Source organism: Dermacentor andersoni, chromosome 8, assembly GCF_023375885.2.
Source record: "Dermacentor andersoni chromosome 8, qqDerAnde1_hic_scaffold, whole genome shotgun sequence".
Taxonomy (NCBI): Eukaryota; Metazoa; Arthropoda; class Arachnida; order Ixodida; family Ixodidae; genus Dermacentor; species Dermacentor andersoni.
In genome coordinates, this window is record NC_092821.1 from 32,613,705 (window position 1) to 32,640,972 (window position 27,268).

Below are 27,268 nucleotides of genomic sequence, written 5' to 3' on the forward strand. Positions count from 1 at the left end.
ACCATATGCAGTCATGAACGTTGGTCGAGCTTCGATAGGCAGGCGTCGCTACTTCTCGGCAGCAGTACGATACGCTACCCTGGAGTACGCAACAAACTGTTGGGTAGCTTGGCGTTGTCGGCGGGCTGCAGGCATCTGGTAGACCATGGCAACCAAGCAAGGGCGAGACGATTTCTAGTGCGAAACTTGCACGGTTTATTCAAAGGTAGATGAAAAAAAAATGAGAAGAGCATGAAGTGATCAAAAGTACATTTCGGAGCCCCTTAAATAGGCTCTCTACAATTGTGGGTGGGATCTTGCTTCCGTCGACGTCACGTGACTGGCACAGAAAGAGGGCCCCTCCTCCTCCGCTTATACCGAGCCTGCTGCAAGGAGGAGGTCGTCATGCTTCCTGGAATTGTAGACGCCTGTCCGTCTCTTCTGCTTGTTGCGGGTTCGTGGAAGTTCTCCTGTAGTTTGTTCGAGAAAAAGGTCTCTCTAAACTCGCACACACACAAAAGAAACCTGTACACTGCAGGGCTTCCGCCAGACCGGCAGACACTCGAAATGGTCATGGCGAATTAAGAAGTCACGCTTCATTTCGACAAGGCCTGGTGGAAGAAGGTCGGGTGAGAGAAAGTTCTTTCTGCACGTGGTGCGGGACGCCAACCTTTACAGGAGAAGTCACGCCTCATTTCGACGAACAAGGTCGCGTGAGAGAAAGTTCTTTCTGCACGTGGTGCGGGACGCTAACCCTAACAGTGGCAAGCGATACACGAGCTCTGCCAAGGCATCGCTTTGGTAGCCCCAAAAGAAGCCTTTTAAATAATGCAAGAAGGTTGTCGCAACATGCTGTGAGCTTGAGAAATCCAGAAGAAATCCTGAGGCAAGATGGCCACAAACATCTCGCCACATACCTACTTTTCACTGGCTTGCACGAGGAAACCCTATGTCCGTCAGCCTTGCAGGCTTTACATGACGCTTACTGACATCCTTCTCCAAGGCTTCTCCAGGTGCTCCACGTAGTGCAGCGAAGGTTCCTCACGAAAACGAAGCACTGGAGAGACTGAATCATCTGCTGGGTGTCCTGTGAGGACAACATTGAGGCAGCCTGCTCTACTGCGTCATCGCACCCGTCGTCGCCGTTGCTGTCTGATGCGAGCACATTTGCGACAACTGCCTCATTGGTTAGAAGCACTTTGTTTCCAAATCTATAGCTGTGCGTTTATTTTTCACCAGCAACGTTGCGCATTGTTGCTGATCAGCGGGCAGATCAGCGATCTTCCGTTTTGGTGGTGAGTCAAACGAGGCTGAGAAACCACATGGCCAGGGACGATTTAGACAGAACCAAGAAAGACGAACGTGAGAAATGAAGCTGTTTACAGATACTGCGCTGAATGAGGAGCCAGTGAGAAATTCAGGAGCAGCACAGTTGGCGCGGTCCATTGATGTTTGAGAGGGTGGCACGGTGTAAAACTATGAGCGCAGCCCATTCGTGTTCGGAGGCGTGAAAGTGCGACGGGAGAGCGATGCTTAGAGAAGGCTAGAAAATGAGCACGTGGTGGCGGTTGGGGTAGTGGGCCATTATTCAGCGGCTCAAATTTCTCATTTTACTTCTTTCTTTTCAAGGATTTCACATTTCACTACCATTTCGCACGGACACCCAGCAGCCAGGCTTCATCATTATAGCCGATAATGGGGCATAGGGGCATTGTAGTAAGCAGGTTATTTCACCATGGAAGGCATATTAAAGTTGACGGTGCAGCAGCTTCTGATTGTTATAACCGATATATTGTTAAAACCAGTATCGTTATAAGTGGGTTCGACTGCACTACTGGTTGCTTCAGAGGAAAATTTTGGGACGAAGCAGGTTCGTGCTCTACATTGCGCCTCCAGTGCATGTCATGAGCATGCAAGGAACTGCATGGGCAACATGTAGCCAGATGCACCGCAGCGCCAACACAACATTGTCAACAGTGTCATTCCGGCTCCAGCAGTACAGTCGCGAGCGCCACCACGTGGCACCCGGTCACAGTGCATGGCGGCGTACCCCTAATTGCAAAGCAAGCGATCTCCGAGGCAAAGTTTTTAGAGGAGGTATTGGTCAGCGCTACACGAACAGTGAGGCAGACACAAGCCAATCGCACGCTGGAACACTCTTGAAAACGTCAGTTTCATTGTCTGTGTGTGCGACTAAACGATGCGGGAATAAGCTGACGAACCGGAAGTACACAAGATCACTTAGAGAGGCTAGTCAGGGTCATTGAACAGTGGCACGTACTGAGGGCCTCATACCCAGTGACCCAACTTGGCATCAAGGAAGCTTTTGAAGAGCAGCACATACCCACTGTTACATGCACAGTGACCCAAGTTAGCATGAAAGAGGGTAGGTGCGTACACATACACACGCACACAGACGGAGACCTACCGCTATCTGGGTGAAGTTCTTGAAGAATGCCATTGCATTAAAATGAACTTTGGGCAAGCAATGTAATGTGTAGGGCAGGTAAACAACAGCCTATAAGGGTTACTGAATTGGTACCAGTGGAACTGACATACAATCATAGACAGGTAGTGTGAGGAAATAGAAAATTTGCAAGCACAGGATAGTATCAGCTGGCACTAGACATGGGGCGATTGGAGATCCTACAGTAGACATTAAATAGGTTGATTGCGATAACCTTAGCATGTTGGAATCACTTTTCATTACTTGGACTACACCAATAGCTTTAATCCCTTGACTTCTGCAGCCATTCCTTCCTGGTACTCCGCGCCGAAATTTTTCTGACGGTGGACTGCATGCGGCGCTGTATAAAAATCGCGATAAATTCCGCTAAACACGTGGGACAGCAATAAGCCTGGATTTATTGGATGTGCAATTTCTCAGTGCACCAACACACTCAAAATGACTTCCGTGCGTGGAATGCCTTGAAACACACAGGCATGTGAAGTGCAACTTCGCACATTTCACACTCCCATCTGCTCTTTTTCACTTGCGCTTTGCTGACGAAGCACAGCCTGGATGGATTTTGCTGCACTGTGTTTGGTGATGTCTGGCGAGGGAAATGGGCCCACTCGGCTGCCTGCAGTCGCATTGGTGTCGCGGCGACAAGCAGCTTTCTTCGAGCAACGATGCTCCAAATCTCATCTCCGAGGAGGGCATTGAACATACCAAGAGCACTGGGACGCGCACCTATTTGCAGTTAAATGCCTCTCTTGATGCCTGGTTGACCATTGAACAGGTGCTTGATCACATTTTCAGCACTATCGTCTTCTTCCCATTTTCAGTCTTCAATTTTTTTAATTTTTGGAGACGGTGGAGAAGAGTCCGTGGGATCTTCATCTGAACACAGAAGCTCTTGATCATCACTGGCACTGTCGTGATCACCGTGGCACTCCGCATCTTCTAGCTGAACATCCTCATCATCGCTGACGTCGCTCTTGGCCTCACTGTTGAACACAAGTTCAAGAATTTCCTCTTGTGTCAGTGTTTTTTCCGCAAATGCCATGTTTGCACGACACTGGGATGCGAGCTTTTTGCCTTCTAAAAAACAAAAATCAAGCTCGGACAGTGGACAACTAGGTCCATCTAGTGGAAAACATGTGAAGCAAAACGAAAACACCTTGTTTTGTGTTGCCATCTACTGAATAAAGTCACAAGCAGCCATTTCCTAAGCAGCAGGCGAATCGCCAGCCATAGCGACTTTGGCCTTTCGCGGCGCGGCCGGCGATCCGCCGGCTGCGGAAGCCAATGGGTTAAAATGTATGAGATTAAAAACTGTCAGAGATACGTTCTGCTGTCATAAGCCTCCCACAAAAAAGGTTGCCCTGCTTTTGAGTATTCAATGTGGATTGTCCTTTGTAGTCGTCTAGGAATACTGAACCGAATAGGTTATTTTGTGTTCCTTGGCTATGAATTGTAAAGTGCCCCTGCATTTATTAAATTGTGTTATTTACCTCATGTTCTTGATGCTGTAACAGGACTGCAATCATCCCACTTATTTTTTGCAGGCCTCACACATGCGATGAGCCCAGCTGAAAGCATCACTGCCAAAACGGCGTGCCATGGCCCTTCCAAGGTTGCCGGTCAGGTGGAGGTTGGCATGCAGTGCAGCTTGCTTCTGGCTGACAAGTCTGTCGGCTGCTCGTTGAAAGCAGGGAGCGAGTGTAGGAGCGTGCAGACTGTGGATCGGTTATGCTCCACCTCAGGTGGGCAGTGACAAACATTTCTCTTACATTTGCTTACAGGTGTGAGTGTTGTAAATTTTGAAGTCTGCCTAGCTTTGTATGGCTTGCTCAAATGTGTATGATGTTCTGCTGCTGAGGACAGATTAGCAGGTTTGTGATTTTTGTCGGCATACTGATTGGGGCAAAATGCTCTACTGAGCACATTGAAGCACCTTAGCTGGTATAGCATAATCCATAGCCTTCTTGTCCTGGTGTTGTTGTAGCTCTTACGTTGCTCTACGACAATTTTACACCCAGTGAGTCTCTTACTTATGTGTATGCCGGTTTATTAGTGTAAGAATGTGAATATTGATCAATGCGGCACGTCAGTTGACCCCTATGTTTAGGTTAATAAAGTTCAAACAAAATTTTTAATGCAGTCAACTTTTCATCGATATGCTCATTCATTGAGGGAGGCGAAAACTGCATGGGAACTGTCAGGATTCTTGTCCTGGGACACCTTTGAGTCACAACATCCCACAGCACGTCATCGGTGACAGGGTGTCTACCAACTGGGAAAATCGGGAATTCTCAGGGATTTTGCGTAGTCTTAAAATAGTCTTGAAATAGTTTTCCCTAACTCAGGAAATTTGTGCTTATATCTGGGAAAATTAGCTCTAATTTTATTGAAAGGGAACGAAAGTTGCGTGAATGCTGGATTGAGTAACAGGAATCTAACGAATCATCATTAGATTGCTCTGTTACTCTGTAACGAGTAACGAATTACTTTGTTCCTCTGTAACGACATGGCATCATCAAACGACGACGCCATTTCGTCGGCTGGAGGAGTTGCCAGTGTATGGTAAATGACCGATTTTCTGGACACCCTATTTTTGGGACATGACCGATAATTAGGACGGCTTCACAGCACCACCACATACTCTATAGAGTCAATGTATAAGTACGTGTGAAATTTCGAATGAAAGAAGCCTTTGCCGTCCAATTTTCCGAACTTTTTGCTATGACTGCAGGTCCGAAACAGCAATAATCAAAACCACCACCACTGCCATTTTGACTATCTCGCCACTTGAAACCGGCGCTCTCGTACGCAGATCCGCTGGCAGCCGTAGCCACCACCGCGGCAACACTAGGCTGAGTTGCTTCGATGTTCGCTATTAACTTTTTTTTGCCGTTCTGTGCCATGTTTTTCACTGAAAGAATTCACCGCTGTCGGCAGTAGCACCGACTCTGGCGCATTGTATAATGCCGGTTCCGGAAAGTCAGCTCCGCATCTACAAAGCAGTTTTAGGCAGTGAAGCATATGCAAAGTATTGCTGTGAAGCTTAACAAGCGTGGGAAGGGCCAATTGTCATGGAACACAGTATGTATTCTTTAATTATACACGTGTACACCTACCATCTACTGTCACCTTCAGAGCTTTTTTGGACATGCCTGTGGTAATTTGAGCCCTTAAGGACAGTGAAAGACATGCATCCCTTTTTTTCGGACCGCCTGATTTTTCTGACGTTGACTGCACAACTGACCAAAAGGATGCTTCCAATTTTCCATGAGGCTAATGCGTGGCAGGAGGAGGACGAGAACAGAAAGGACCGATGCATTGAGGAATGAATAGGAAAGGAAGTGTGCCGCTGCTTCTTCGAAGGAGCTTGAGCTCAAAAAATAAAGTGTTGGCTGATGCCAAGATCCAGATGTCCCTTATCCAAACCACTGAGACTTTATGCATGGGCTGAGAGTAGGTTCGCACAGTTGAGGTTGACTTTCCAGCTGCAGAAAGAGAATCGCACTTGTGAGAAAGTTCAGTCCCCATACCAATGAGCTTACTGTCAGTTGATAGAAATGGCTCATATCCGAAAATATTGGCTTCTGTATGCATCTATCTTTATTTGTATTTGAAAATGTCCGACTCGATTTGCAATGGGCTTTACCATCTTTTTCGTATTTGCACTTTTTCAAAGATATTTTATTTGCTCTGCATTTTACCAACGCCTTCCTTCCATTTTCTTTTTTAATGCAGTAAGCACTACTCTTCACTATTGAAACTAGAACAAGTCCTTCCTTTATTTTTTAATATGCTTACTAGAGAGTGACACGATCAGGCCACATGGTGTCAGCTCGTATTGACACAAAACAGAGTTCTTTGTCACTCAGCGAATTTTGCAAGTACATTCGGGGAAAACCTGGAAAACTCGGGGAAATTCGGAAATGTCAGTTTAGTAAACACCTTGGGTGATGACTAAGCAGGACTAGGCATGCGCAACACTGTCATCAAGCAATGAGCAACATGCACTGGGCACCTGAGGTGCACGCCAACTGTCACTTAAGTCGATTGTAGTCATCTTGGGGTGAATGCTGGCCATACACTCGTTTTGATCCTCTCCTGTCTATAGCAGCTGCAGGCTTTTTGCAGAGTGCGGTGGCCGATGGGATCCCTTCTGTGCCACCAGTTTGTTCCAGCGGATAGGCATTCTTCCGCACCACGCTTCTTACAATGTGCTACAAGCTACCGTATTTACATGATTGTAAGCCGAGCCCTCCATATCGCGTGTGACAGGGAAAAAAAAATACCCGAGGGCGCATTCGATAATGAAAATTTCCCCGCAGGGGCGTCTGCGCAAGCAGGCGTTTGGTGTGTTGATACACCACGGACCCGAGCACACGAGGGTTGGACCCTCCCGCGTGTAGCCGTGCGCGGCTTAGCCGTGTCTGGGGAAAGGGGGATCCTGGGGGTTGAGCCGATGTTGGGTGTTTGGACCTTTAAGGCCCCCCGGCGGAGGCAACACACCCCTTTAGCCCCAGCTTTACATAGACGGCACCCCCGGACTGACCCATCTGGGGGAAATCGGCAGTCGCCTTTTCCTGTCTCTCTCTCCTCAAACCTTCGTCTTTCCCTCTCACTTTCAGTCCTTTCCTGTCTCCTTCTCTCTTCTATTTACTTCCTTTCTCCTTGGCGGCAAGAGTTAACCCTGTGTGGCTGTCCAACCTTGGGTACACCATATTTGGTTATAGTAATGACGTACGACTGGTGTCATGCAGACTTGTATGCAAGCTCTGCCGCGTCCCCTCGTTGGGCTCCGTGGTGGGCGGTCGGCGCTGTTGCCGAATGTATACATATTTTCATGGAAACTTCTTTCCCCTCCCTTGTTGATCGCCCTCAGAAACGAGGGCGCACCGAAGTTGTCTTCAAGTTTTTTGGACACCAAACCCAGAATTTTCCCCGCTTCCACGTTATTCACTCTGAAAAGCCAAACAAAGCAGTCGGAACCATTTCACCATTCCTTGTCTCAAAGTCCTTGACTGATGTTTTTGGTCCAGGTTACAAGGTGTCGAGGATGGCAAGTGGTGACCTCCTCTTGGAGCTCGGCGATCTGAAACAATATGAGAATTTACAGAAACTAGTGTCATTTGGGGAGACCCACATAACAGTAACGCCGCACCGTACAATGAACACCACCCGTGGTGTTGTGTCGGATGATGATTTGCTTGAGCTGACTGAAGCGGAACTCCTGGAGGGCTTCAGTGAGCAAAATGTTATCAATGTCAGAAGAATAAAGATGAGGCAAGATGGTAAAGAGATCCAAACCAAGCACCTAATAATCACCTTTGGTTCAAGTGTCCTGCCCGAGTCAAGCGAGGTCGCGTACATCAAGCTCCGTGTCAGGCCGTACGTGCCCAATCCACTCCGATGTTTCAAATGCCAGCGCTTCGGCCACAGTTCGCAGAGCTGCCGAGGCCGCCAAACATGTGCGAAATGCATTGCCCACGAACACACATCTGAAGCTTGTGAGAATGCTCTCCACTGTGTAAACTGTGATGGGGAGCACACCACATACTCGCGGTCGTGCCCATCCCGGAAAAAAGAAAATTGTAACAGTTAAAGTAAAGGAAAATATAAGTTTCAAGGAGGCACGCAGGCGGGTATCGTACCTGCCCAAGAAAACCTTTGCCGATGTGGCGCGTCAGGGGGCAGCGTCACAATGGCCTCCGGTGGCTGTCCGACCCACAAGCAGTGAGTCGGCAGCTACGCCATCTGCCCCCGCGGCGGTTGCAGCTAGCACTGCTCCGCCAACCCAGCAGACGGGGCCATTGACCCCGAAGGTGGGCGCAGCCGAGGCTGCCCCAACCTCCGAGGCCCCTTCCAGCGCTGGCAACGGCCAGCGCAGCCAAATCCCTCAGGGAGCCCCATCGACCTCCGGGCTGGTGGGTGCAGGGGTCTTGCCTTCCGGGGCAGGACTCTCTCGGAAAACCTCTCGCTCACAAGAGCGCTTGTCCGGCGTCTCACAGGAGGCAATGGACACTACACCTGTCCTCAAGGCGCACCGAACGCCTAAGAAGCGCCGAGACTCGCTCGAATGCTTCAGAAAGGGCAAAACCCCTATTATATTGCCCCGAAAGGGCTCTGTAATCTAAGGCATCACTTCCGTTTCCGTAAACACAGCACCAGTTTACATTAAATATGGATTCACCAATCATTCAATGGAACATCAGAGGTCTCCTTAGAAACCTTGATGATTTGCAAGAACTCATCCACAAACATAATCCAGAAGTGCTGTGTTTACAGGAAACACACTTAAAATCAATATACACAAGCTTTCTTGACAGTATGTTACTTTTCGCAAAGATCGCGATGATGCTGTCGCATCATCGGGCGGTGTTGCAATTGTAATTCAAAAAAGCATAGGGTGTCAACGTTTACAGCTACGAACGGCACTTAGGCAGTGGCGGTTCAAGTTGTTCTGCTAAACAAACTTATCACTATTTGCTCGCTTTATATACCCCCACATTACAAACTAAGCAAACATGAATTTCAGTCCTTTATAGATGAATTGCTAGAACCCTATGTGGTTCTTGGCGATTTCAATGCATATAACTACCTGTGGGGCGACCCTCGTATAGATGCGCGAGGACGTCTTGTTGAACAGTTCCTTTTTTCTTCTGGTGCGTGCCTGCTGAATAAGAAGGAACACACATATTACTCTCTTGCAAACAGAACCTATTCTTCAATAGATCTTAGCATAGTCTCCCCGTCTGTACTGCCTGAACTTGAATGGGAAGTTATCGACAACCCTTACGGCAGCAACCACTTCCCTATACTGCTAAGATTACCTAAAGAAAATGAATATCCACCACATGCTCCTAGGTGGAAGATTGAGACAGCTGATAGGGAGAAATTTCGATCTCTTACTAGTATCTCATGGGCTGACATGTCTTCGTTAGGAATTGATGCTGCAGTGGAGTTTTTTACAGCCTTCATAATAGATGCCGCATATAAATGCATATCACAAGTAAATGGATTGGCATGTAAACGGCGTGTCCCGTGGTGGAACGACGATTGTAGGATCGCGCGTAAGAAATAAAACAGCGTGGGGGTTGCTACGCGCCTCCCCCACTGCGGAGAATCTTATCAATTTTAAAAAAGTAAAATCCCAAGGCAGGCAAACCCGCCGACAGGCCAGAAGAGAGAGTTGGCAGAAGTATATATCAGGTATCAACTTGTATACAGATGAGGCCAAAGTCTGAAACAGGGTTAATAGGATAAGAGGGCGACAAACATACTCCCTCGCTTTGGTAAACACACAAGGCGGTACCCTGCAAGACCAGGCAGATTCACTTGGGGAGCATTTTTAGAGCGTGTCAAGTTCAACGAATTATTCACAATCTTTTCTCAAATATAAACAAATAGAAGAACGTAAGCCATTCACAAGAAAAAGTCGAGAGAATGAGCCTTACAACCGTCCCTTGAGTATTGCCGAGCTGAGAGCTGCCTTGATCACATGCAAGAGCTCTGCACCAGGACCTGATAGAATTATGTACGACATAATTAAGAACGTACACACTGATACACAACTGACTTTACTTGCACTTTTCAACACTATTTGGGCTGCTGGATATCTTCCACTTGCATGGAGAGAAGCGATTGTGATTCCCATTCTGAAGCAAGGTAAAGATCCTTCGTTGGCGTCAAGTTACCGCCCGATAGCCCTCACAGGTTGCATTTGTAAGCTGTTTGAGAAAATCATTAATCGGCGACTCATACATTTCCTGGAATTAAACCAAATGCTTGATCCCTTTCAGTGTGGCTTCAGAGAAGGGCGGTCCATAATCGATCACCTTGTGCACATTGAGGGAAACATTCGCGATGCCTTTCTACATAAACAATATTTCCTATCCGTATTCCTCGATATGGAGAAGGCGTACGACACAGCGTGGCGCTACGGAATCTTGAGAGACTTGTCGAGAATGGGCATCCATGGCAATATGCTCGCCCTAATAGAAAGCTATTTGTCCAACCGTACATTCCGCATGAAAGTCGGGAGTGTACTTTCACGTCCATTTATACAGGAAACTGGTGTACCCCAAAGAGGTGTGCTCAGCTGCACCCTCTTCATAGTTAAGATGAACACACTCCGCGCTTCATTACCACCAGCTATTTTTTATTCCGTCTACGTAGATGACATACGAATAGGTTTTAAATCCTGTAACCTTGCAGTGTGCGAAAGACAAGTACAGCAGAGATTGAACAAGATATCTAAGTGGGCAGATGAAAACGGGTTTAAAATTAACCCCCACAAAAGTTCTTGTGTTCTTTTTACTAGAAAGAAAGGCCTGGTTCCAGATCCTTGTGTTCAAGTCTGTGGACGTCAAATGCCTATCAACAAAGAACACAAATTTTTAGGTATTATACTTGACTCCAAGCTTACTTTTGTACAGCACATTAAATACCTTAAAGAAAAATATCTAAGGACAATGAACTTGCTTAAAATTCTATCCCACTCAACATGGGGTAGTGACAGGAAGTGTCTGATGAATGTTTATAAGAGCCTAATTCGATCACGATTGGACTATGGTGCCGTCGTATATAACTCTGCCGCTCTGAGCGTACTAAAGATCCTAGATCCTGTCCATCATCTAGGTATCCGCTTAGCCACGGGCGCTTTCAGAACAAGCCTGATTGAAAGCTTATACGCGGAATCAAATGAATGGTCCCTCCATCTACAGAGAACTTACATCAGCCTTACATATTTCCTGAAAATACACTCCAATCATCAACATCCATGTTTTAACACTGTTAACGATATGACCTGTACTACACTTTTCCATAATCATCCCTCTGTAAGAAAGCCTTTCTCGCTTCGTGTGAGGGAGCTTAGTGATGAAATAGATGTCCCACTCCTCGAGCTTCACCTAATGCATTCAACAAAAGTTGTTACAGCCTTGGGAGTGGCAGGTCATAGAATGTGACATATCTTTTTTAGAAGTAACAAAACACGCACCAGAGATCGAAATACGAACTTATTTCCTAGAACTCCAGGACAAGCACTCCTGCGCAGAGTTCTACACAGACGCTTCGAAGTCTAATGCCGGGGTGTCCTATGCTGCCGTCGGCCCATCCTTCTCAGAATCTGATGTACTACATCCAGAAACAAGTACATTTACGGCCGAGGCCTACACATTACTGTCTGCTGTTAAGCATAAAATAAAATCAAAACTTCAAAAGTCAGTGATATATACAGACTCCCTAAGTGTCGTGAAGGCCCTGATGTCACTCTATACACACAAAAATTCCATCTTGTGTAAAGCGTACATGTCTAACCAGCATATCATTATATGCTGGGTGCCTGGCCATAGGAGCATCGAGGGTAACGTTCTGGCGAACGAGATGGCCACGTCAATCACATAGCAAGCTGTTAACCCTACCGCTCAGGTGCCTGTCGCAGATCTGAGGCCTTTCTTGCGAAGGAGGCTGCTGTGAGACCACTGGCAACGCATGTGGGATGCGGAAACGGATAATAAGCTCCACCTGATAAAACCACAGTTAGGATTTTGGCCCTCTGTAACAAAATCACGTCGTACAGATGTCCTTTTCTGTCGTCTCAGAATAGGACACACATTTGGCACCCATAATTTTCTACTCACCGGAAGTGAGCCTCCAACCTGTGGTAGATGTGGGGAAAGGGTGACTGTACTCCACGTCCTCCTGGAGTGTCGGGAAGCCGAATCTGAAAGAAAGAGACATTTTTCCTTAGCATACCGGCAGCACATTCCTCTTCATCCTGCAATGTTTCTCGGTCCAGAACCGCTTTTTAATACAGACACAATCCTAGGTTTCCTCAGAGATGTAGTCCTACACGTTAGTAGTCTCATACATTCGTAGTGCTTCCTCTCTTTAGAGGATGCCGCTGGGATAGTTGTACTGTATAGCACGTGCCTCCGGGCCCTTGTGTTTCAAGGGCTCTGGTGAAGCAGTTGTGCTGTAGCTACTTCTTACATGTTCCGCATACCATATCATTCTTCCGCAATGTAGTGTAAGGCTCGTAGTACTCATCATTAGTCATCGCCATAATCTTATCGCACGTCGATTTTACACACTTCACAGTGACTAATTTTAAGCCCCTCTACTGCCACGTCATATCAATTTCACAGAACTCGTCATTCCACCGCGAAATCAATAACACTGTCTTGGCGCTCTTTGACCATACCTGGCCCTTGCGCCACTAAACAACACATTCATCATCATAATGAAAATTTATTGGTAGCTGGCATGGTCACAGGACTACTCGTCTTGACTTGTGCCATAGTCCTCACTAGTTCTGCCATCGTCATCGCTGCTATGGTCCCACAGTGCGTCGTCGTCCAGCGAAATTCCACACTTGGCAAATTACCGCACCATGTCGTCTTGTGGGACAGCAGCCCATGCTGAATGCACTCATCTACACGCAGCCGTCAGGGAGGCTCTTTTGACAGGTCCGGTTGGCGTAAGTTCATGGTCTGCTAGTAGCCACTCGTACTCACGGCGGAGCAGGTCCTTAAAAGTCGAAGATCCGGGCTTGTCTCATGACCATGTCGCACTTCACTGGCAGGGACCGATCACGCATTTCAGCGACGTATGCCGCAAGCTTGCAAGTGTTCTGATTTCGGCCCGTGGGAAATTCTTCACTTGCACTCACAGGTGAAAATTTTGCTTCGCTGCAGTCGCCACTCTTGCACCACCTGTTCAGAAACATCGAACTTGTGGCCCGCTGCGCATTGATTTGTTTCTTCGGTGTAAAGGTCTGCAGCCCTCTTGAACGCTGCTGTGAATGAGCGCCATATGTTTAGTGGGCCAGGAGTACTCATGATGACCGAGGGAGCATGGAAGTAGCACCACAGGTTGCATGGAGCGGTGTCTGCTCTTCCATGAACTATCGATACTCCCTGCAAGCGCCGCAGTTCTGGGAGTGCCGCCGCGAATAGAACAGCGGTACTTCCATCAATTACCGACACCCCCCATAAGCGTTGTGTGCGCTGTAAAACTGAGAAATTTTGAAAAGCCCTTCCAAAAAGCAAACAAACGCGTGTGATAGCGAAAACTATGGGTAGGGCCATAGAGCAAATATAAAATTGTAACTATGTTGTAGCTTCCTTGATATCTCGTTGTTCTTGGTTTTTTTGGTGGTGCCATGTTTTGGTTTCGGTTGTAAGTCGACCCCCCCACTTCAGATTTTCAAATTTTAAAAAATGGGTCGACTTGCAATCGTGTAAATACGGTAATCCACCTTTGCTGGTACGAAAAGTGAAGCCTTTTCCCTTTCACAAATGAGACACTAGAGAGCAATTCAATTGCCTTTGGAATGACTTGAATCTGCTGTCATCAGGAGAGCTCATGCACGGTGCTCACAAAAGAATTCCACCAGAATGTCTTCAAGTTCACTGTTAACAGAGTAGCCATTGCACAACAAAGCTTATAGTGAAAATCGCCAGTGCAGCTTTCACTTGAAACAATTTATTTCCTCGAAGTGAGCTTAGTACTTTGAAAAATCGAGAATGGAGAATAGCTGTTTCTTTCACTTGCACCATGTGTTTGTCAATAGCCTGAAAGGCCGCATTGCTGTCAGCGTCGCTTTGAGGTGCGACGTACCTGCAGAGGAGGTCCAGAGCCGCGACGGCTTCTCTAAGGCTTGGATTAGCCAACTCCCTAGAGTCTTGTAGCTCATGCTTGTCATCACCACCACATTTAGCAGCTTCAATCGCGACCGAATTCGCAACGATCTTGGCAGTGCTTTGGCACTCTGACATCATGATGGCAGCATCCATAGTGACGCAGTCATTGTATGCGATAGTGTGGCCTTCCAATCATCGACGGTTTCCAAGTTCACACTTGCTGCTTCTCCGCTTGCCCTCTTATATGTGATGCCATGCCTTTTCCAGCAACGGTCGATGCAACCATTTGGCGTTGCAAAGTCAGTGATGCCCAGTCTTTCGGCTATCTCAATCGCCTTCTCACGTAAAATGCTGCCGCTGAAGCTAACACTGGCAGCGTGTGCTTGGTAAAACCAAGTAAGAAGAGCCTTATTGAGGTTCCCGTACTAGGCACTACGAGCCTGCTTAGCTTTCGGGCCGAAGAGCGCGGCATTCTCTTCTATCTCGGCGTGCTTCGCTATGATACTGCTAAGCGTTGAGGGTGGCAGTCCAGTGTCTTTGAGAGTGTCGACTCTTTTCCGCGCTGGCTGCTTGTCAACTGTGTTTAGTATGTCCAGCTTTCCCTCAAAGGAAAGTGCCTTCCGCTTGCGCGATGCCATCATGGCACGCGGTTGGCGCACAATGCGGGCACTTCGAACAACCGCCACTCTAAGCCATTATTATGTGAAGAGTGCAAACAACTATGATCGTCTGCTGCCGCTACTTTGCGGCAAGGCCGTACCATGATTGCCTAGCGCCTGGTGGAGGGTTGGCACTACCCTCAATATGCTGACTCTCACCCTTCGTAAGTGGCACCTCCAAGAGAGAGAGAGAGAGAAATAACGTCTATTTGCACCCGCAAAAAGAGCCCTGAGGAGTCAAGAGTCTTCCTGTCTCCTCGGCTTGCTCCTCCCCTTTCAGCTGGCTAATGCTCCTTGGAGCTCAGCCTTGGAGTCCAGGGCCATGCGGATGACTTCTCTTTAGTCATCTTCCTTTGAGCTGGTCATTAAAGTCTCCCAGGATTGTCTATCCCTATCTGGTTTATTGTATCTAGGACATGTCCATATTATGTGGATCATGTCCGCCTTTGCCCCGCAGTGTTTGCAATTCATGTCCTCAATGCTATCGTTCCATCTCTTCAGAATGTAGGGGTTGCAGATCACCCCCGCTTGGAGTTGCCTCCATGTTATCTCTTCTTGCTTACTTAGTTTCTTATGCGCCTCTGGCAGTGTTTTTCTTCCCATTCTATAATAATCGAGAATTTCGCTGTAAGTGTTTATGCCTTCTTCTTTTTGTAGGGGCTCCCTGGCTGTAGAGGCTGCATTGGTGTACCAGTAAATAAGCTCTCGGGCCAATGTGTGCGCTTTCTCGTTGCCGGGCAAGCCTTCATGGGCAGGAATCCATATAAGGTTTACTAATTCTTCTGGAATTGGTCCTTTCTCCAATATGTTGAGCACCTCTTTGGAGATTCTCCCTGCGGTATAATTCCTGATAGCTGTTTTGGAATCTGACACTGATTTTCACACCTTTTTGAGTCAAAGCTAGGGCTATGGCCACCTCCTCTGCAACCTCCACTCTGTTTTGCGGGGTACTGCAGCTCTTTGAGTTCTCACCGTTAGCCTGTGTCGTCACTGAGACAAAACCTTGTCTGCTTTCATATTCTGCTGCATCCGTGTAGAACACCCCTTGCTTTTTATCTAGTTATTTTTGTAACGCTTTAACCCTGTCTTTCTTCCTGTCCTGATGGTGACTGGGATGCATATTCTTTGGGAGTGGTGGTATGCGTATCCTGTCTCTGATTTGTGACGGGATGGCTCCCGTGTTCCTTACTTTGTTGTTAGTTTTGTATTCTAGTTTCTCTAGAATTCTCAGACCACCTCTGCTTCGCATTAGTCTCTGTTGCTGCGAGACGTGTGGCTTCGATCAACTCTTCTAGGGTGTTTGAAATGCCCATGTTTAGTATCCTCTGCGTAGATGTGCATGGTGGCAGGTTTAGGGCTGTTTTAACTCCTTTCCTAATGAGGATTTCTATTTTGTTTTTCTCGGCCCTTGTTAGTTTAAGGTACGGTGTTGTGTATGTGATCTTGTTGATCGCGAAGGACTGTACTATCCTTAATAGGTTAGCCTCCCTCATGCCTGCCTTCTTGTTGGCGATTCTTCGGAGGAGTCGGCATGTTTGGCTTACGCTCATTTCAAGCTTTCTAATCGTTTCCGTATTTCTTTCATTGTCCTGAATGTGCATGCCTAGCACTCGTATAGCTTTTACGTGTGGAATCGCGTCCCCATTAACAGTGAGTTTTATCCCGTGGTTATGGATTTTCTTTCGCATTTTCTGTGGACTGATGAAGAGAGCCTCCGACTTCGTAGCTGAACACTTAAGTCCGGCTTTTTCTAAGTGCTCTTCAATTATATTGATGGCCTTTTGCAGCGTTTCTTCTATGTGGGCGTCACTGCCTCTATTTATCCATAGGGTGATGTCGTCCGCATAGATCGTATGTTCTAGCCCCTGTAAGTCCTTAAGTTTGTGCGGGAGTTCCATCATTACTATGTTAAAGAAAGTGGGTGAGAGCACAGAGCCCTGCGGTGTCCCCTTATTACTGAGCTCTATCCCTTTCTCCTCGTTACCCCCTAGACTGACCGTTACTGTTCTGTCAGTCAGAAAGTCCTTTATATACTCGTAGGTACGTCTCCCTACGTTTAGGCTATTCAATTGTTCTAAGATTGCCTTGTGGTCTACGTTGTCAAATGCTTTGGCCACGTCTAAGCCAATGATGGCTTTCGTGTCCTTCGTTTGGTGGTCGATAATTTGCTCTTTAAGCTGTAGCATGACATCGCACGCAGATAGGTGTGCTCTGAAGCCTATCATTGTGTCAGGGTACATGTCTTGGTCTTCCAAGTATCTGCTGATTCTAGATTGTATCACGTGTTCCATTAGTTTCCCGATGCATGACGTGAGGGATATTGGTCGGAGGTTTTCGAGACTGAGCTTTTTGCCCGGTTTTGGAATTAGGACTAATTTAGCCTCCTTCCATTCTTTTGGGATTTTACCCTTCTCCCAACACTCTTGCATAAAATTTGTTAGGTTTACTATTGACTTGTCGTCTAGGTTCCTCAACATCCGATTGCTGATTCTGTCCGGTCCTGCAGCTGTTTTCGTTCTGAGTCGATTCAGCTCGGCCCTGACTTCTCCCACCGTGACGGGGCTGTCGAAGAGGGGGTTCTCTTCGCCTTTGTAGTCCGGCAGTGTTTGTTGCGAACCACATTTAAAATATCTAGCCTTAACGTCAGCGAACAATTGTCTATTACTACCTTCGTATTTATACACTAGTTTCTGCATGTTTCTACGCGTCTCTGATTTACTGCTTTGAGGATCTAGTAGGTGCCTCAATAGTTGCCATGCATTTGATTTACCAATTTTGTGATCCATCTGTTCACATATGCTATTCCAATTTCGTTTCGTGAGTTCGAGTGCGTATTCTTCAATCTCTCCGTTCAGGTGCGCTAATGCCCTCCTAATGTTTTTATTGCTTCTATTCTCTTTCAATTTTTGCTCTAGCTGCCTCTTTTTCCTCCATAATCCGACCATTTTCCGGTCTACTACCTCTTGCGTTTCGTCTGCCTCCACCTTTTCGGTGGCCTCTTCAACTGTTTCCAAGAGGGCTTTGCTCCAACTGCTTACATCCTTGAGCTCCTCTTTTTCGGCACATTTCTGCCTAAAGAGGTTCCAATTTACCGCTTCGATCTGCTTGGGTTTGGGAGTTGGTATGCCGTGTTCTACCACCGTCTCTATTATTCTGTGGTCGCTCCCCAAGTCCTCTCCCGTGTTACACCATCGTGCGGTAATGTGTCCCCCTATGAGAGTAAGGTCCGGTGTGGTGTCCCTGGAAACACTATTTCCCTTTCTAGTCAGAATTTGAGGATCTGTTAGTAGAGTTAGTTCATGCTTGGAGATAGTATCCCATAATTATCTGCCTTTTTGTTGCGAGGTTTTGTACCCCCAAGCCGTGTGTTGCGCGTTAAAGTCTCCGACTACGACTATGGGGCTGTTCCCTGCAATGTTTTTCGACCTTTCGATGAGCTGATCGAAGCCACAATTCTTTTTTTGCTTAGGAGAGCTGTATACGTTGAGAACGTATAGGCTTCTATCTTTTCTTTTCCTCGGTACTAGTTCAATTAGGACGTGATCAATCTTATTTGTGTCAATCTCGTGTAGGACAGCTGCTAAGTTTCTTTTAACTAAGATAGCTGTCTGCTGATTCTCTCCTTGCCCAGTGTAGGCTGTGTAGCCGGCCAATTTTGCATTTTTCCCACACTCTTGCAATGCAATGACATCTGGTTTATCGATGTTAGTTAGGAACGTTTGTAGGACTGCTCTCTTTTTCAGGAAGCCCCTACAATTCCACTGCCAGATCGTGTTATTTTGCCAATGCATTTTGAATGTTAACTAATTGTGTTCTAAACCAATCGAATTCCACTTTTAAAGCGAAGTCGCGTTTCTCAAATTCTGCTTTGAGGGCGATGTCGCGCTTTTCAAATTCCGCTCGAGTTTGTTCCATGAATTGCATCATAGCTCCGTTCATCAGGGTAATATCCTGAGTAACTTTGTCCATCTTGCTGTCCGAGTCTGTCTCTCCCGTTCTCTTCTTTTTGAGCGGGGGCCGATCTGTTTTAGGTTCTTTGTCCCCTACACTCTCTTCCTGTCTCGTACTGTTTCCACCCTTCTCTCTTTTCATCTCCTCGATTATCTTTAAAAATTCTTCTCTCTCCTTTTTCCTATCATCAATCAGTATTCTGATTTGTTCTTCCTGCCTCTTAATAAGCTCTTTTAGCTCCTGGTTTTCTCTATCCTTTTCTGAATCCTGGGAGACTTTGTCTGACCAGCTCACCTTGTTACTTGTTTCCTTCTGTTGTGTCTGTTGTTGCGGCGTCTGTAGCCTCGGGAAGGACTCCGAGCGGCTCCTGGTCCTGCTGCTCGATCTCTCGCTTGGCCTGCTTTTACGAAGTTCCTCTTGGTTCGCCTCGTCGGCCGCTTGTTTTTGCTCCCATTGTCTCTTCTTCACGATGTACGGGGTGCGGAATAAATTCCTGCACTTCTTATCCCCTGTGACGTGGTTTTTGCCGCAGAGCTGGCACTGCGGCTCGCATTGATGTCCTTCTTGCGGTCTGGTTACCCCACAACCTCTACACCTCGGTTCGTCATTGTCACACACATCTGATCTGTGCCCGAGTCCTCCACACTTGTAGCATACTTCGTACCTCTTCTTGTATAGGAAGCACCGTAGAATAGCGCCCATGAAGAAAACCTTGCGTGGAACTTCGTCGTCAAAAGTTAGGAGGAAAGTTCTGGTTTTGCCCATTCTTCTTGCTTTTAGGATTGTCGGGTTGTCTGCATCCTCTTTGAGGTTGATTAGGACTTCTTTGTCGGAGTACATTTCCTCTATGCCGTGAATAACTCCATGCCCACAGCTTTCCGGTGCGTTCACGTACTTGACGACCCCGTAATCCTTGTCTCCGATTCTGATCTTATCTATCTTGCTTATTTTTTTTAGCATTCTCCATCGATAATGTGTGGTAGATAATCGTACCTTGTTTGGTGTTTATCACGAAGCGGTCTCCCTTGGCTTCTTGTAGGCTGACGCCCGCGCTTTCGCGCACTGCTCTTCCTAGGCTCACTTCCGGTGCTTTCTGGAGCACTGAGAGGCCTTCTCGTAGTCGTAGAGTCACTTTCCAGCCCGTGGCCGGCAGTCTCGGTAGGTTCGATGCTACCGATAGCTCCGCTTCCTTCTTCCCTGCTCCCTTCTTGAGCGCGTTGCGCCGAGCGTCCGCCGAGCGTCCGAGCGTCGTCTCCGCGCCAGCTGGCACAGTCTTCTGCCTCCTTTTCGCCAAAACGGTGAACCATCCTTCGTTGTCGGGTCCCTTAGGATCTTTTTCGTTGCCTTCCACCGTCACTTCCATGTCGCCGCTTCTCTGGGAGCCGCCGCTGGCTTGGGGCTGCCCGTCGACGCCGTCCACGGCCGGGGCCATGCCGAAGCCGAGATGAGGCTTAGCGCGGCGTTGTGCTCCGTTTACAGTTTTTTAGCTGTAAAATCACAAAAAATCGACTCACAGGCACAAACAATTCTGTCCACGGGGTCCTTGTCACTTCCGAAAATCGATTTTAGCACTATCGCAGATCATTTTGCCAGAAAAACCACCAGAATCCTTGGTTGTTCGCGGAGCCGGCGTAAACACGTCCTCCTGGCGCCTCCAAAGACTACGTCCGTTTCGCGGTCATCCGGCAACCCACCCAGTCAGCGCATCCCAGTGGCCCAGATTGCCCGAGCGGGTTGAAACAATGCGCGTGTGGCTGGGGCGGGTTTGGGTACCAGGTTGCGACATATCACGCAGAACATTTTCGCAGCTACAACATAACAGCGGGGATTTTAATACATGGGATTCTATGCGAACTTCGCCAGGACTGGGCAAAAACGATATAGCAGCCGGGAGGAGGCAGGACAGAGGAACGTAAGAGCAGGGTTCTACTGTAGTTATGCATACCAACCGAAATTTTTTCTTGTTTCAAACTGTTCTCATTTGATTTTTCTGAATTTTTTTCACCTTCGGAAGTCAAAAGATGCGGAAAAGGAAAACATCGCCTTGATTTTGTTTTCCTGCAACCTCAAGCCAGTGTTGCACACATCTCACCTGCCAATTCAGAGCTTCCATTTCCAGTACAGGGTCGATAGCAGGCACCGCTTGCTGCGCTTTCCTGCGAGCCTTTACACTGTCATTGCTGTCAGCTCACGTCAGTCGCATATAGTCAGTGGTACTGTTTGTATCGCCTCGCGTTTGCATTGTGCTTTTCTTCATTTCATTTATTATCACCTTGAAGGCCCGAAGGCATTACACAAGGGAGGGGCAATACAAACACGTGTAAGAGTGGTTACGTGCAAAACAACGAAAAAAAAGAAAAGAAACATTGCTGATTTTGTACGACTTTAAATAATCAAAGAAAAAATACGAATTCAAAGAAGTAACACGGTAATACATTCGCAATAAAAGAAACAAAAGAAAAAGACTAGGTGGAACGGTTAACAAGGGTAGACTATTCTGAGTGGTTTATGATGGGTTCATGAATGATGTATACTGAGAACAGAAAGTTATTCAAAGTGATTTGTTAGGTATTCACGAAATTTTTTGCGGTCAGTACAGGTAACAAAGTTGTCAGGGAGCGCATTCCAATAAACGATTGCATCAGGAAAAAAGGAAGTGGCCATGGCAGATGAGCGGCCGGGTAAACATGCTATGGCAGAGCTGTGACTTATGCGAGAGGAAGTTCGTAATGGGGGTTTAAGAAGTTGGCGCCTTGAGCGTGGATTGTAAAAAAAAGAGTGCAGCAAGCAAAGACGTGATATGATGCGGCGAGACTTCAGTGTTGGCAGACCTATTGTTTGCTTCAAAGAAGTGACACTAGTGTACCGTGAATAATGTGAAGTGATGAAGCGGGCGGCTCGGTTTTGAACGGATTCCAATGATGCGGCTAGGTTATCTTGAGATGGATGCCAGACAGTAGAAGCAAATTCGAGTTGTGGACGGACAAATGTCACGTATGCCAACTTCTTTAGCTCTGGGGATGCCTTCTTTAGATTTCTTTGTAGATACCCGAGTGAGCGCACGGCTTTGCGACGTATTGTTCAATATGTGTTATCCAAGAGAGTGACGGCTTTGCGACGTATTGTTCAATATGTGTTATCCAAGAGAGTGATGACGTCAAAATAAGACCCCACGTACTTGTAAGATGAAGTGGCACTGATGTTGACAGAGCCAATGCAATAATGGACTGAAAGGGACTGTGCTTTCGGGTAAAAGACATAGATTTGCATTTGTATTTGCAGCTGCATACTGCGACGTTAGGTTTAGCAGTTTCAACAACCAATCTTCTTCAGCGGTTTCATCGCCAACTACTACCAGTGGTACAGACTCTGCCTTCGTCATTTGCCTCCAAGTCAACAAAGGCTTCAAAGCGAGGAAATCGTAGCAGATTGACAATGGAAAAGAAGGCCACCATTATAAGGAAAGTGCCAAGTGACCTGTCGCAATTGGACATCGCAGAAGAGTTAGAAATCTTGCAGCTGACAATATCGGACTACATAAACTACCAGGTGAACATGGCGTCACCGAGAAAGCTTCTGGATCCTGACAGAATGTTGGCCAAGGTGCCCACCCAGAACTTGAAGCTATGCTTATGTGGCTAAAAGCCATGATCGCCGTGCAAACTCGTGTGCGGTGATGTTTCAAATTGAAAGGCAGAAACAGCGGCGTTTCAGATGTACGTTGAGGGTTTTCAACTTTGTGATGGCGTGGTCCGAAATGTTAAAAGGCCCGTCACCAGGTGGGGCCATTTTGAGCTGACAAGCGCCGTGCATACGATGCACTCTAACAATCGTGTCTGCTAAGTATTACATCGCTACGTGCCACAGAAAGAGCTCAAATTTCACACGGAATGCCATTTACCCTTCTCACGGGCACCACGCTCCCAGCCGGAGAGTTGACGTATATAGCAAAAGTGCACCTATGCACATCATACTGCTGTTACATCGGTCATAGTGACGTTTGACATCAAGAATTGTTCAAGGCAACATCTGTTTGTGTAATCTGTTACTTCAGTAGACTAATGAAAGTTTAGAGAAATAATAATAAAACAGTCATACTAAATGTATTTTTATTTAACTTTGCATCGCAGCAAGAGAGATGTACTTTCGTTTTGCATGCTTGTTCCCGCATCGTGCAGTTGCATGCGCAGACAATGGAAGTACATAATTTTCTACTGTGTTCCTGTATGCAAACATGCTTGATAAGCGAGCCACTTGTGTCTGCCTCAGTATTCGCATAGCACTGACTTATACTGCTAGTCAGATGTTCTCGTGCACAGCGCACAAAATTGTATGCTGTGTGTGTGAAACGACACAAGCGCAATAGCTTGTGCGCTACGCCATCAGTGGAAGTGCACCTTGTTGCAAAAAGACAGGAAAAAAAATTAAGGGGGGCCCATGACGTATGCGTCACACGATCCTCGAGCTCCAGTATGGGAGAACGCTGGGAAGGAATCTCGCTCAGAGGCTAGATGAGCCAAGCGGAGAGAATGTCTCTTGACAGTGACCATCACCTCCTGAAATCGTGGGTTTGCGGCGCTGAAATATTTCTATCTTGGCTATTAATGAACCAATTTGAATAACTCTTGCGGCAGAACGCTTCCTAAAGAACACGTAAAAACTTCCAGCATATTGTCACGTGGTGGTGACGTTGAACACAGCAGCAATGCTTTGAATGACAAAACTAACTTTTATTGGGCGAACCTGGGCCCACAAAAACAGGCTACTACACTTATAGCACAACGATAGCGGCGAACACGGTCGGCGATCGTCAAAAATCTGATCAGCGAGTCAAGCGCGTCGGCTTTTATACATCAATCGTCGGATGTTCCAGAGTAATCGCTGGGACCCGCGTGCATTCCACAAAGTTCTACATTATTCGCGTCGCACACACATGCAATCAGATTACACAAGGTTCGGTCACAGACAGCGGATGGAACCATCGATAACATTCCAGAAACTTCCTATACATGCAGGCGCGTTCTGCGCTGTGCGATAACATTTGTTAGGCGGTGAAACGAGTCGCCCGATAAGGACAAGTATACGTGTCAATACCCCCTCTTAAAAAGCATAGACCCGATCCTGCAAACAAACGAAAATAATAAAGCAGCACTCGTAGCAAAAAAAATCAAAATAAGGAAAGTTCGTCAGCGTCCGTAAAAGGGTGAAGTGGTCCACTTGCGCGGCGCCGCTGTGAATGCGAAATGCCGTCTGGCACGACCTTGTAGTCCAGTGCGCCAATACGTTGGATTTCCTTGTAGGGTCTGAAATAGCGTCGCAATAGTTTCTCACTCAGTCCTCGTCGGCGTATCGGGGTCCATACCCAAACACGGTCGCCGGGCTGGTACTCAATGAAGCATCGTCGGAGGTTGTAGTGTCGGCTTTCGGTATGCTGCTGGTTCTTTATCTGTAGGCGGGCGAGCTGTCGGGCTTCTTCGGCCCGCTGGAAAAAGGTGGCGACATCAAGGTTCTCGACAGCGACGTGCGGAAGCATCGCGTCAAGCGTCGTCGTCGGGTTCCGGCCATAAACCAACTTGAACGGCGTGATCAGTATTGTTTCTTGCACCGCCGTGTTGTAAGCAAAGGTTACATACGGCAGGACCGCATCCCACATCTTGTGCTCGACGTCGACGTACATTGCTAGCATGTCGGCGAGGGTCTTGTTCAGGCGCTCCGTGAGACAATTCTTTTGCGGATGGTAGGCAGTTGTCCTCCTGTGGCTTGTCTGGCTGTATTGCAGAATGGCTTGGGTGAGCTCTGCTGTAAAGGCCATTCCTCTATCGGTGATGAGGACTTCTGGGGCACCATGTCGCAACAGGATGTTTTCGACAAAAAAATTTCGCCACTTTGGCTGTGCTGCCTTTTGGTAGAGCTTTAGTTTCAGCGAAGCGGGTGAGATAGTCCATCGCCATGGCGATCCACTTATTCCCGTATGTTGACGTCAGAAACGGCCCCAACAAATCCATCCCAATCTGCTGGAATGGTCAGCGATCAGGTTCGATTGGCTGTAGTAATCCTGCGGGCCTTGTCGGTGGTGTCTTGCGTCGCTGACAGTCTCGGCATGTCTTGACGTAACGGGCGATGTCGGCGGTCAGATGCGGCCAGTAATACCTTTCCTGTATCCTCGACAGCGACCGGGAGAATCCGAGGTGCCCAGCGGTTGGATCGTCGTGTAGGGCGTGCAGTACTTCTGGACGCAGTGCTGACGGTACAACAAGAAGCTAGCTGGCGCGGACTGGTGAGAAGTTCTTCACGAGCACGTTGTTGTGTAGCGTGAACGAAGACAATCCTCGCTTAAATGCCCTAGGGACAACGTCGGTGTGCCCTTCCAAATACTCGACGAGGGCTTTTAGCTCCGGGTCTGCCCATTGCTGTTTAGTGAAATCTTCCGCGCTTAATATTCCAAGGAAGGCATCGTCGTCCTCTTCGTCTTGCGGCGGGGGATCGATGGGGGCGCGTGATAGGCAGTCAGCGTCAGAGTGTTTTCTTCCGGACTTGTATATTACGGTGACGTCATATTCTTGCAGTCTGAGGCTCCATCAGGCCAGCTGTCCTGAAGGGTCCTTTAAGTTAGCTAGCCAGCACAACGCGTGATGGTCGCTGACGACTTTGAATGGCCTGCCATAGAGGTAAGGGTAGAATTTTGCTGTAGCCCAAATGATGGCGAGGCATTCCTTTTCAGTCGTAGAATAATTGCCTTCCGCTTTTGACAGCGACCGGATAGCATACGATATCACCCGTTCAAGTCCGTCTTTCCTCTTTACTAGGACGGCACCGAGGCCTCGGCTACTTGCGTCAGTTTGGATTTCGGTATCAGCGTCCTCGTCAAAGTGTGCAAGTACCGGCAGCGACTGCATGCGTCGTTTGAGTTCTTGAAATGTGTCGGCCTGCGGTGTTTCCCACTTGAACTCGACATCACATTTGGTTAGATGTGTTAGCGGCTCCGCGATGCGCTCGAAGTCCTTGACAAAGCGCATATAGTAGGCACACATGCCAAGGAATCTGCGCGCTGCCTTCTTGTCGATTGGCTTTGGGAACTTTGTGATGGCAGCTGTCTTCTGCGGGTCGGGGCGTATTCCAGATTTGCTGATGACGTGGCCTAGGAATAGAATCTCATTGTAAGCGAAGCTGCACTTTTTTGGCTTCAGAGTGAGCTCTGATGACTTGATGGCCTCTAATACTGTGGAAAGCCGCCAAAGGGGATTGTCGAAATTTCCGGCGAAGACAACGATGTCTTCCAAATAAACAAAACACGTCTGCCACTTCAATCCTGCTAACACCGTGTCCATGACGCGTTGCAGGCGCTGAGCGCAGTCCGAATGGCATGACCTTGATCTCGTAAAAGCCGTCTGGCATGATGAAGGCGGTCTTTTCGCGATGTCTCTCGTCGACTTCTATTTGCCAGTAGCCAGACTTGAGGTCCATCGACGAGAAGTATTTCGCGTTGCAGAGCTGATCCAATGCATCATCTATCCGTGGAAGGGGGTACACGTCCTTCTTCGTGATCTTGTTCAGTCGACGAAAATCGACGCAGAAGTGTAGGGTTCCATCCTTTTTCTTCACCAGGACTACAGGAGAGGCCCACGGGCCTTTCAACGGCTGGATGATGTCGTCGCGCAGCATTTTGTGGACTTGTTGCCTAATAGCTTCACGTTCTTGCGTCAAAACTCGGTAAGGGCTCTGGCGGAGTGGTCGAGCGCACTCTTCGGTTATTATGCGATGCTTTGTAATTGGTGTTTGTCGAATCATCGATGACGTCGAAAGGCAGTCTTTGTATCGTCGAAGACTTCTGATCTGTTGCTGCTTACTCATAGGAAGACTTGGATTTTCGTCGAAGTCTGGTTCGGGGACTATGCTTATCAGGGTAGACGCAGCAGAATGCAAGAGGACAAAGCATTGCTGGTTTGCACAATTTCCTTGATGTACGCGATTGTCGTGCCCTTGATGATGTGCTTGAACTCTTGGCTGAAGTTGGTTAGCATAACTTCCGCTTTCCCACTGTGGAGTCGAGTGATCCCTCTTGCGACCATGATGCTTCCACCTACATCCAGGAGCTGCGCACCACGTTTAGTGTCCTTTCTGCTTTAACTCCTGCTAAATGACACCACTGGTTTGTATTTGTCAGTCAGGATATGGATTCCTGCAGCCGTGTCTTCGTTCAGCTTCACCACGTGCGTCCACGCCTCACTCCAGCCAGCCTACAATGGACCATTCTGCGCAGCGTGTACAGCATGTACAGCTCGATATAAAAATAAATAACAGTTCAAAACCCAATGCTACCGGAGCTGGATCTGCCTTGCATTAGCTCCGACATACTCAAAAGTACCAGATACCTCCCAGAGACAGTCTGTACTCCGGAGCATGAGCACCTGGCAGGAAACGTTGTAGTGCGTGAACATACTCTCCAGGCTAACCTGCTGGGGGTCAATGCCACGAAGGACCAAGACAAAGGCGTACCTAGATGATACATCGAAATCGTGGTGCATTACAAACTCGGCAGTAGAATGTATCTTCCACTGCAGTGCAAATTGATA

At 47.6% G+C, this 27,268-nt stretch overlaps 1 protein-coding gene across 6 annotated transcripts in view; it reads left to right on the top strand.

Moving 5' to 3' along the window:
- The window catches only part of LOC126526471 (uncharacterized), a 218,290-nt gene that overhangs the window by 23,327 nt on the left and 167,695 nt on the right, over window positions 1-27,268 (top strand). For all 6 annotated transcript variants that reach the window (XM_072289604.1, XM_072289605.1, XM_072289608.1 and 3 more), the window contains exon 2: window positions 3,991-4,188. In XM_072289604.1, the coding sequence (XP_072145705.1) occupies window positions 3,991-4,188 (198 nt within the window). The remainder of the gene's footprint in view (window positions 1-3,990; window positions 4,189-27,268) is intronic.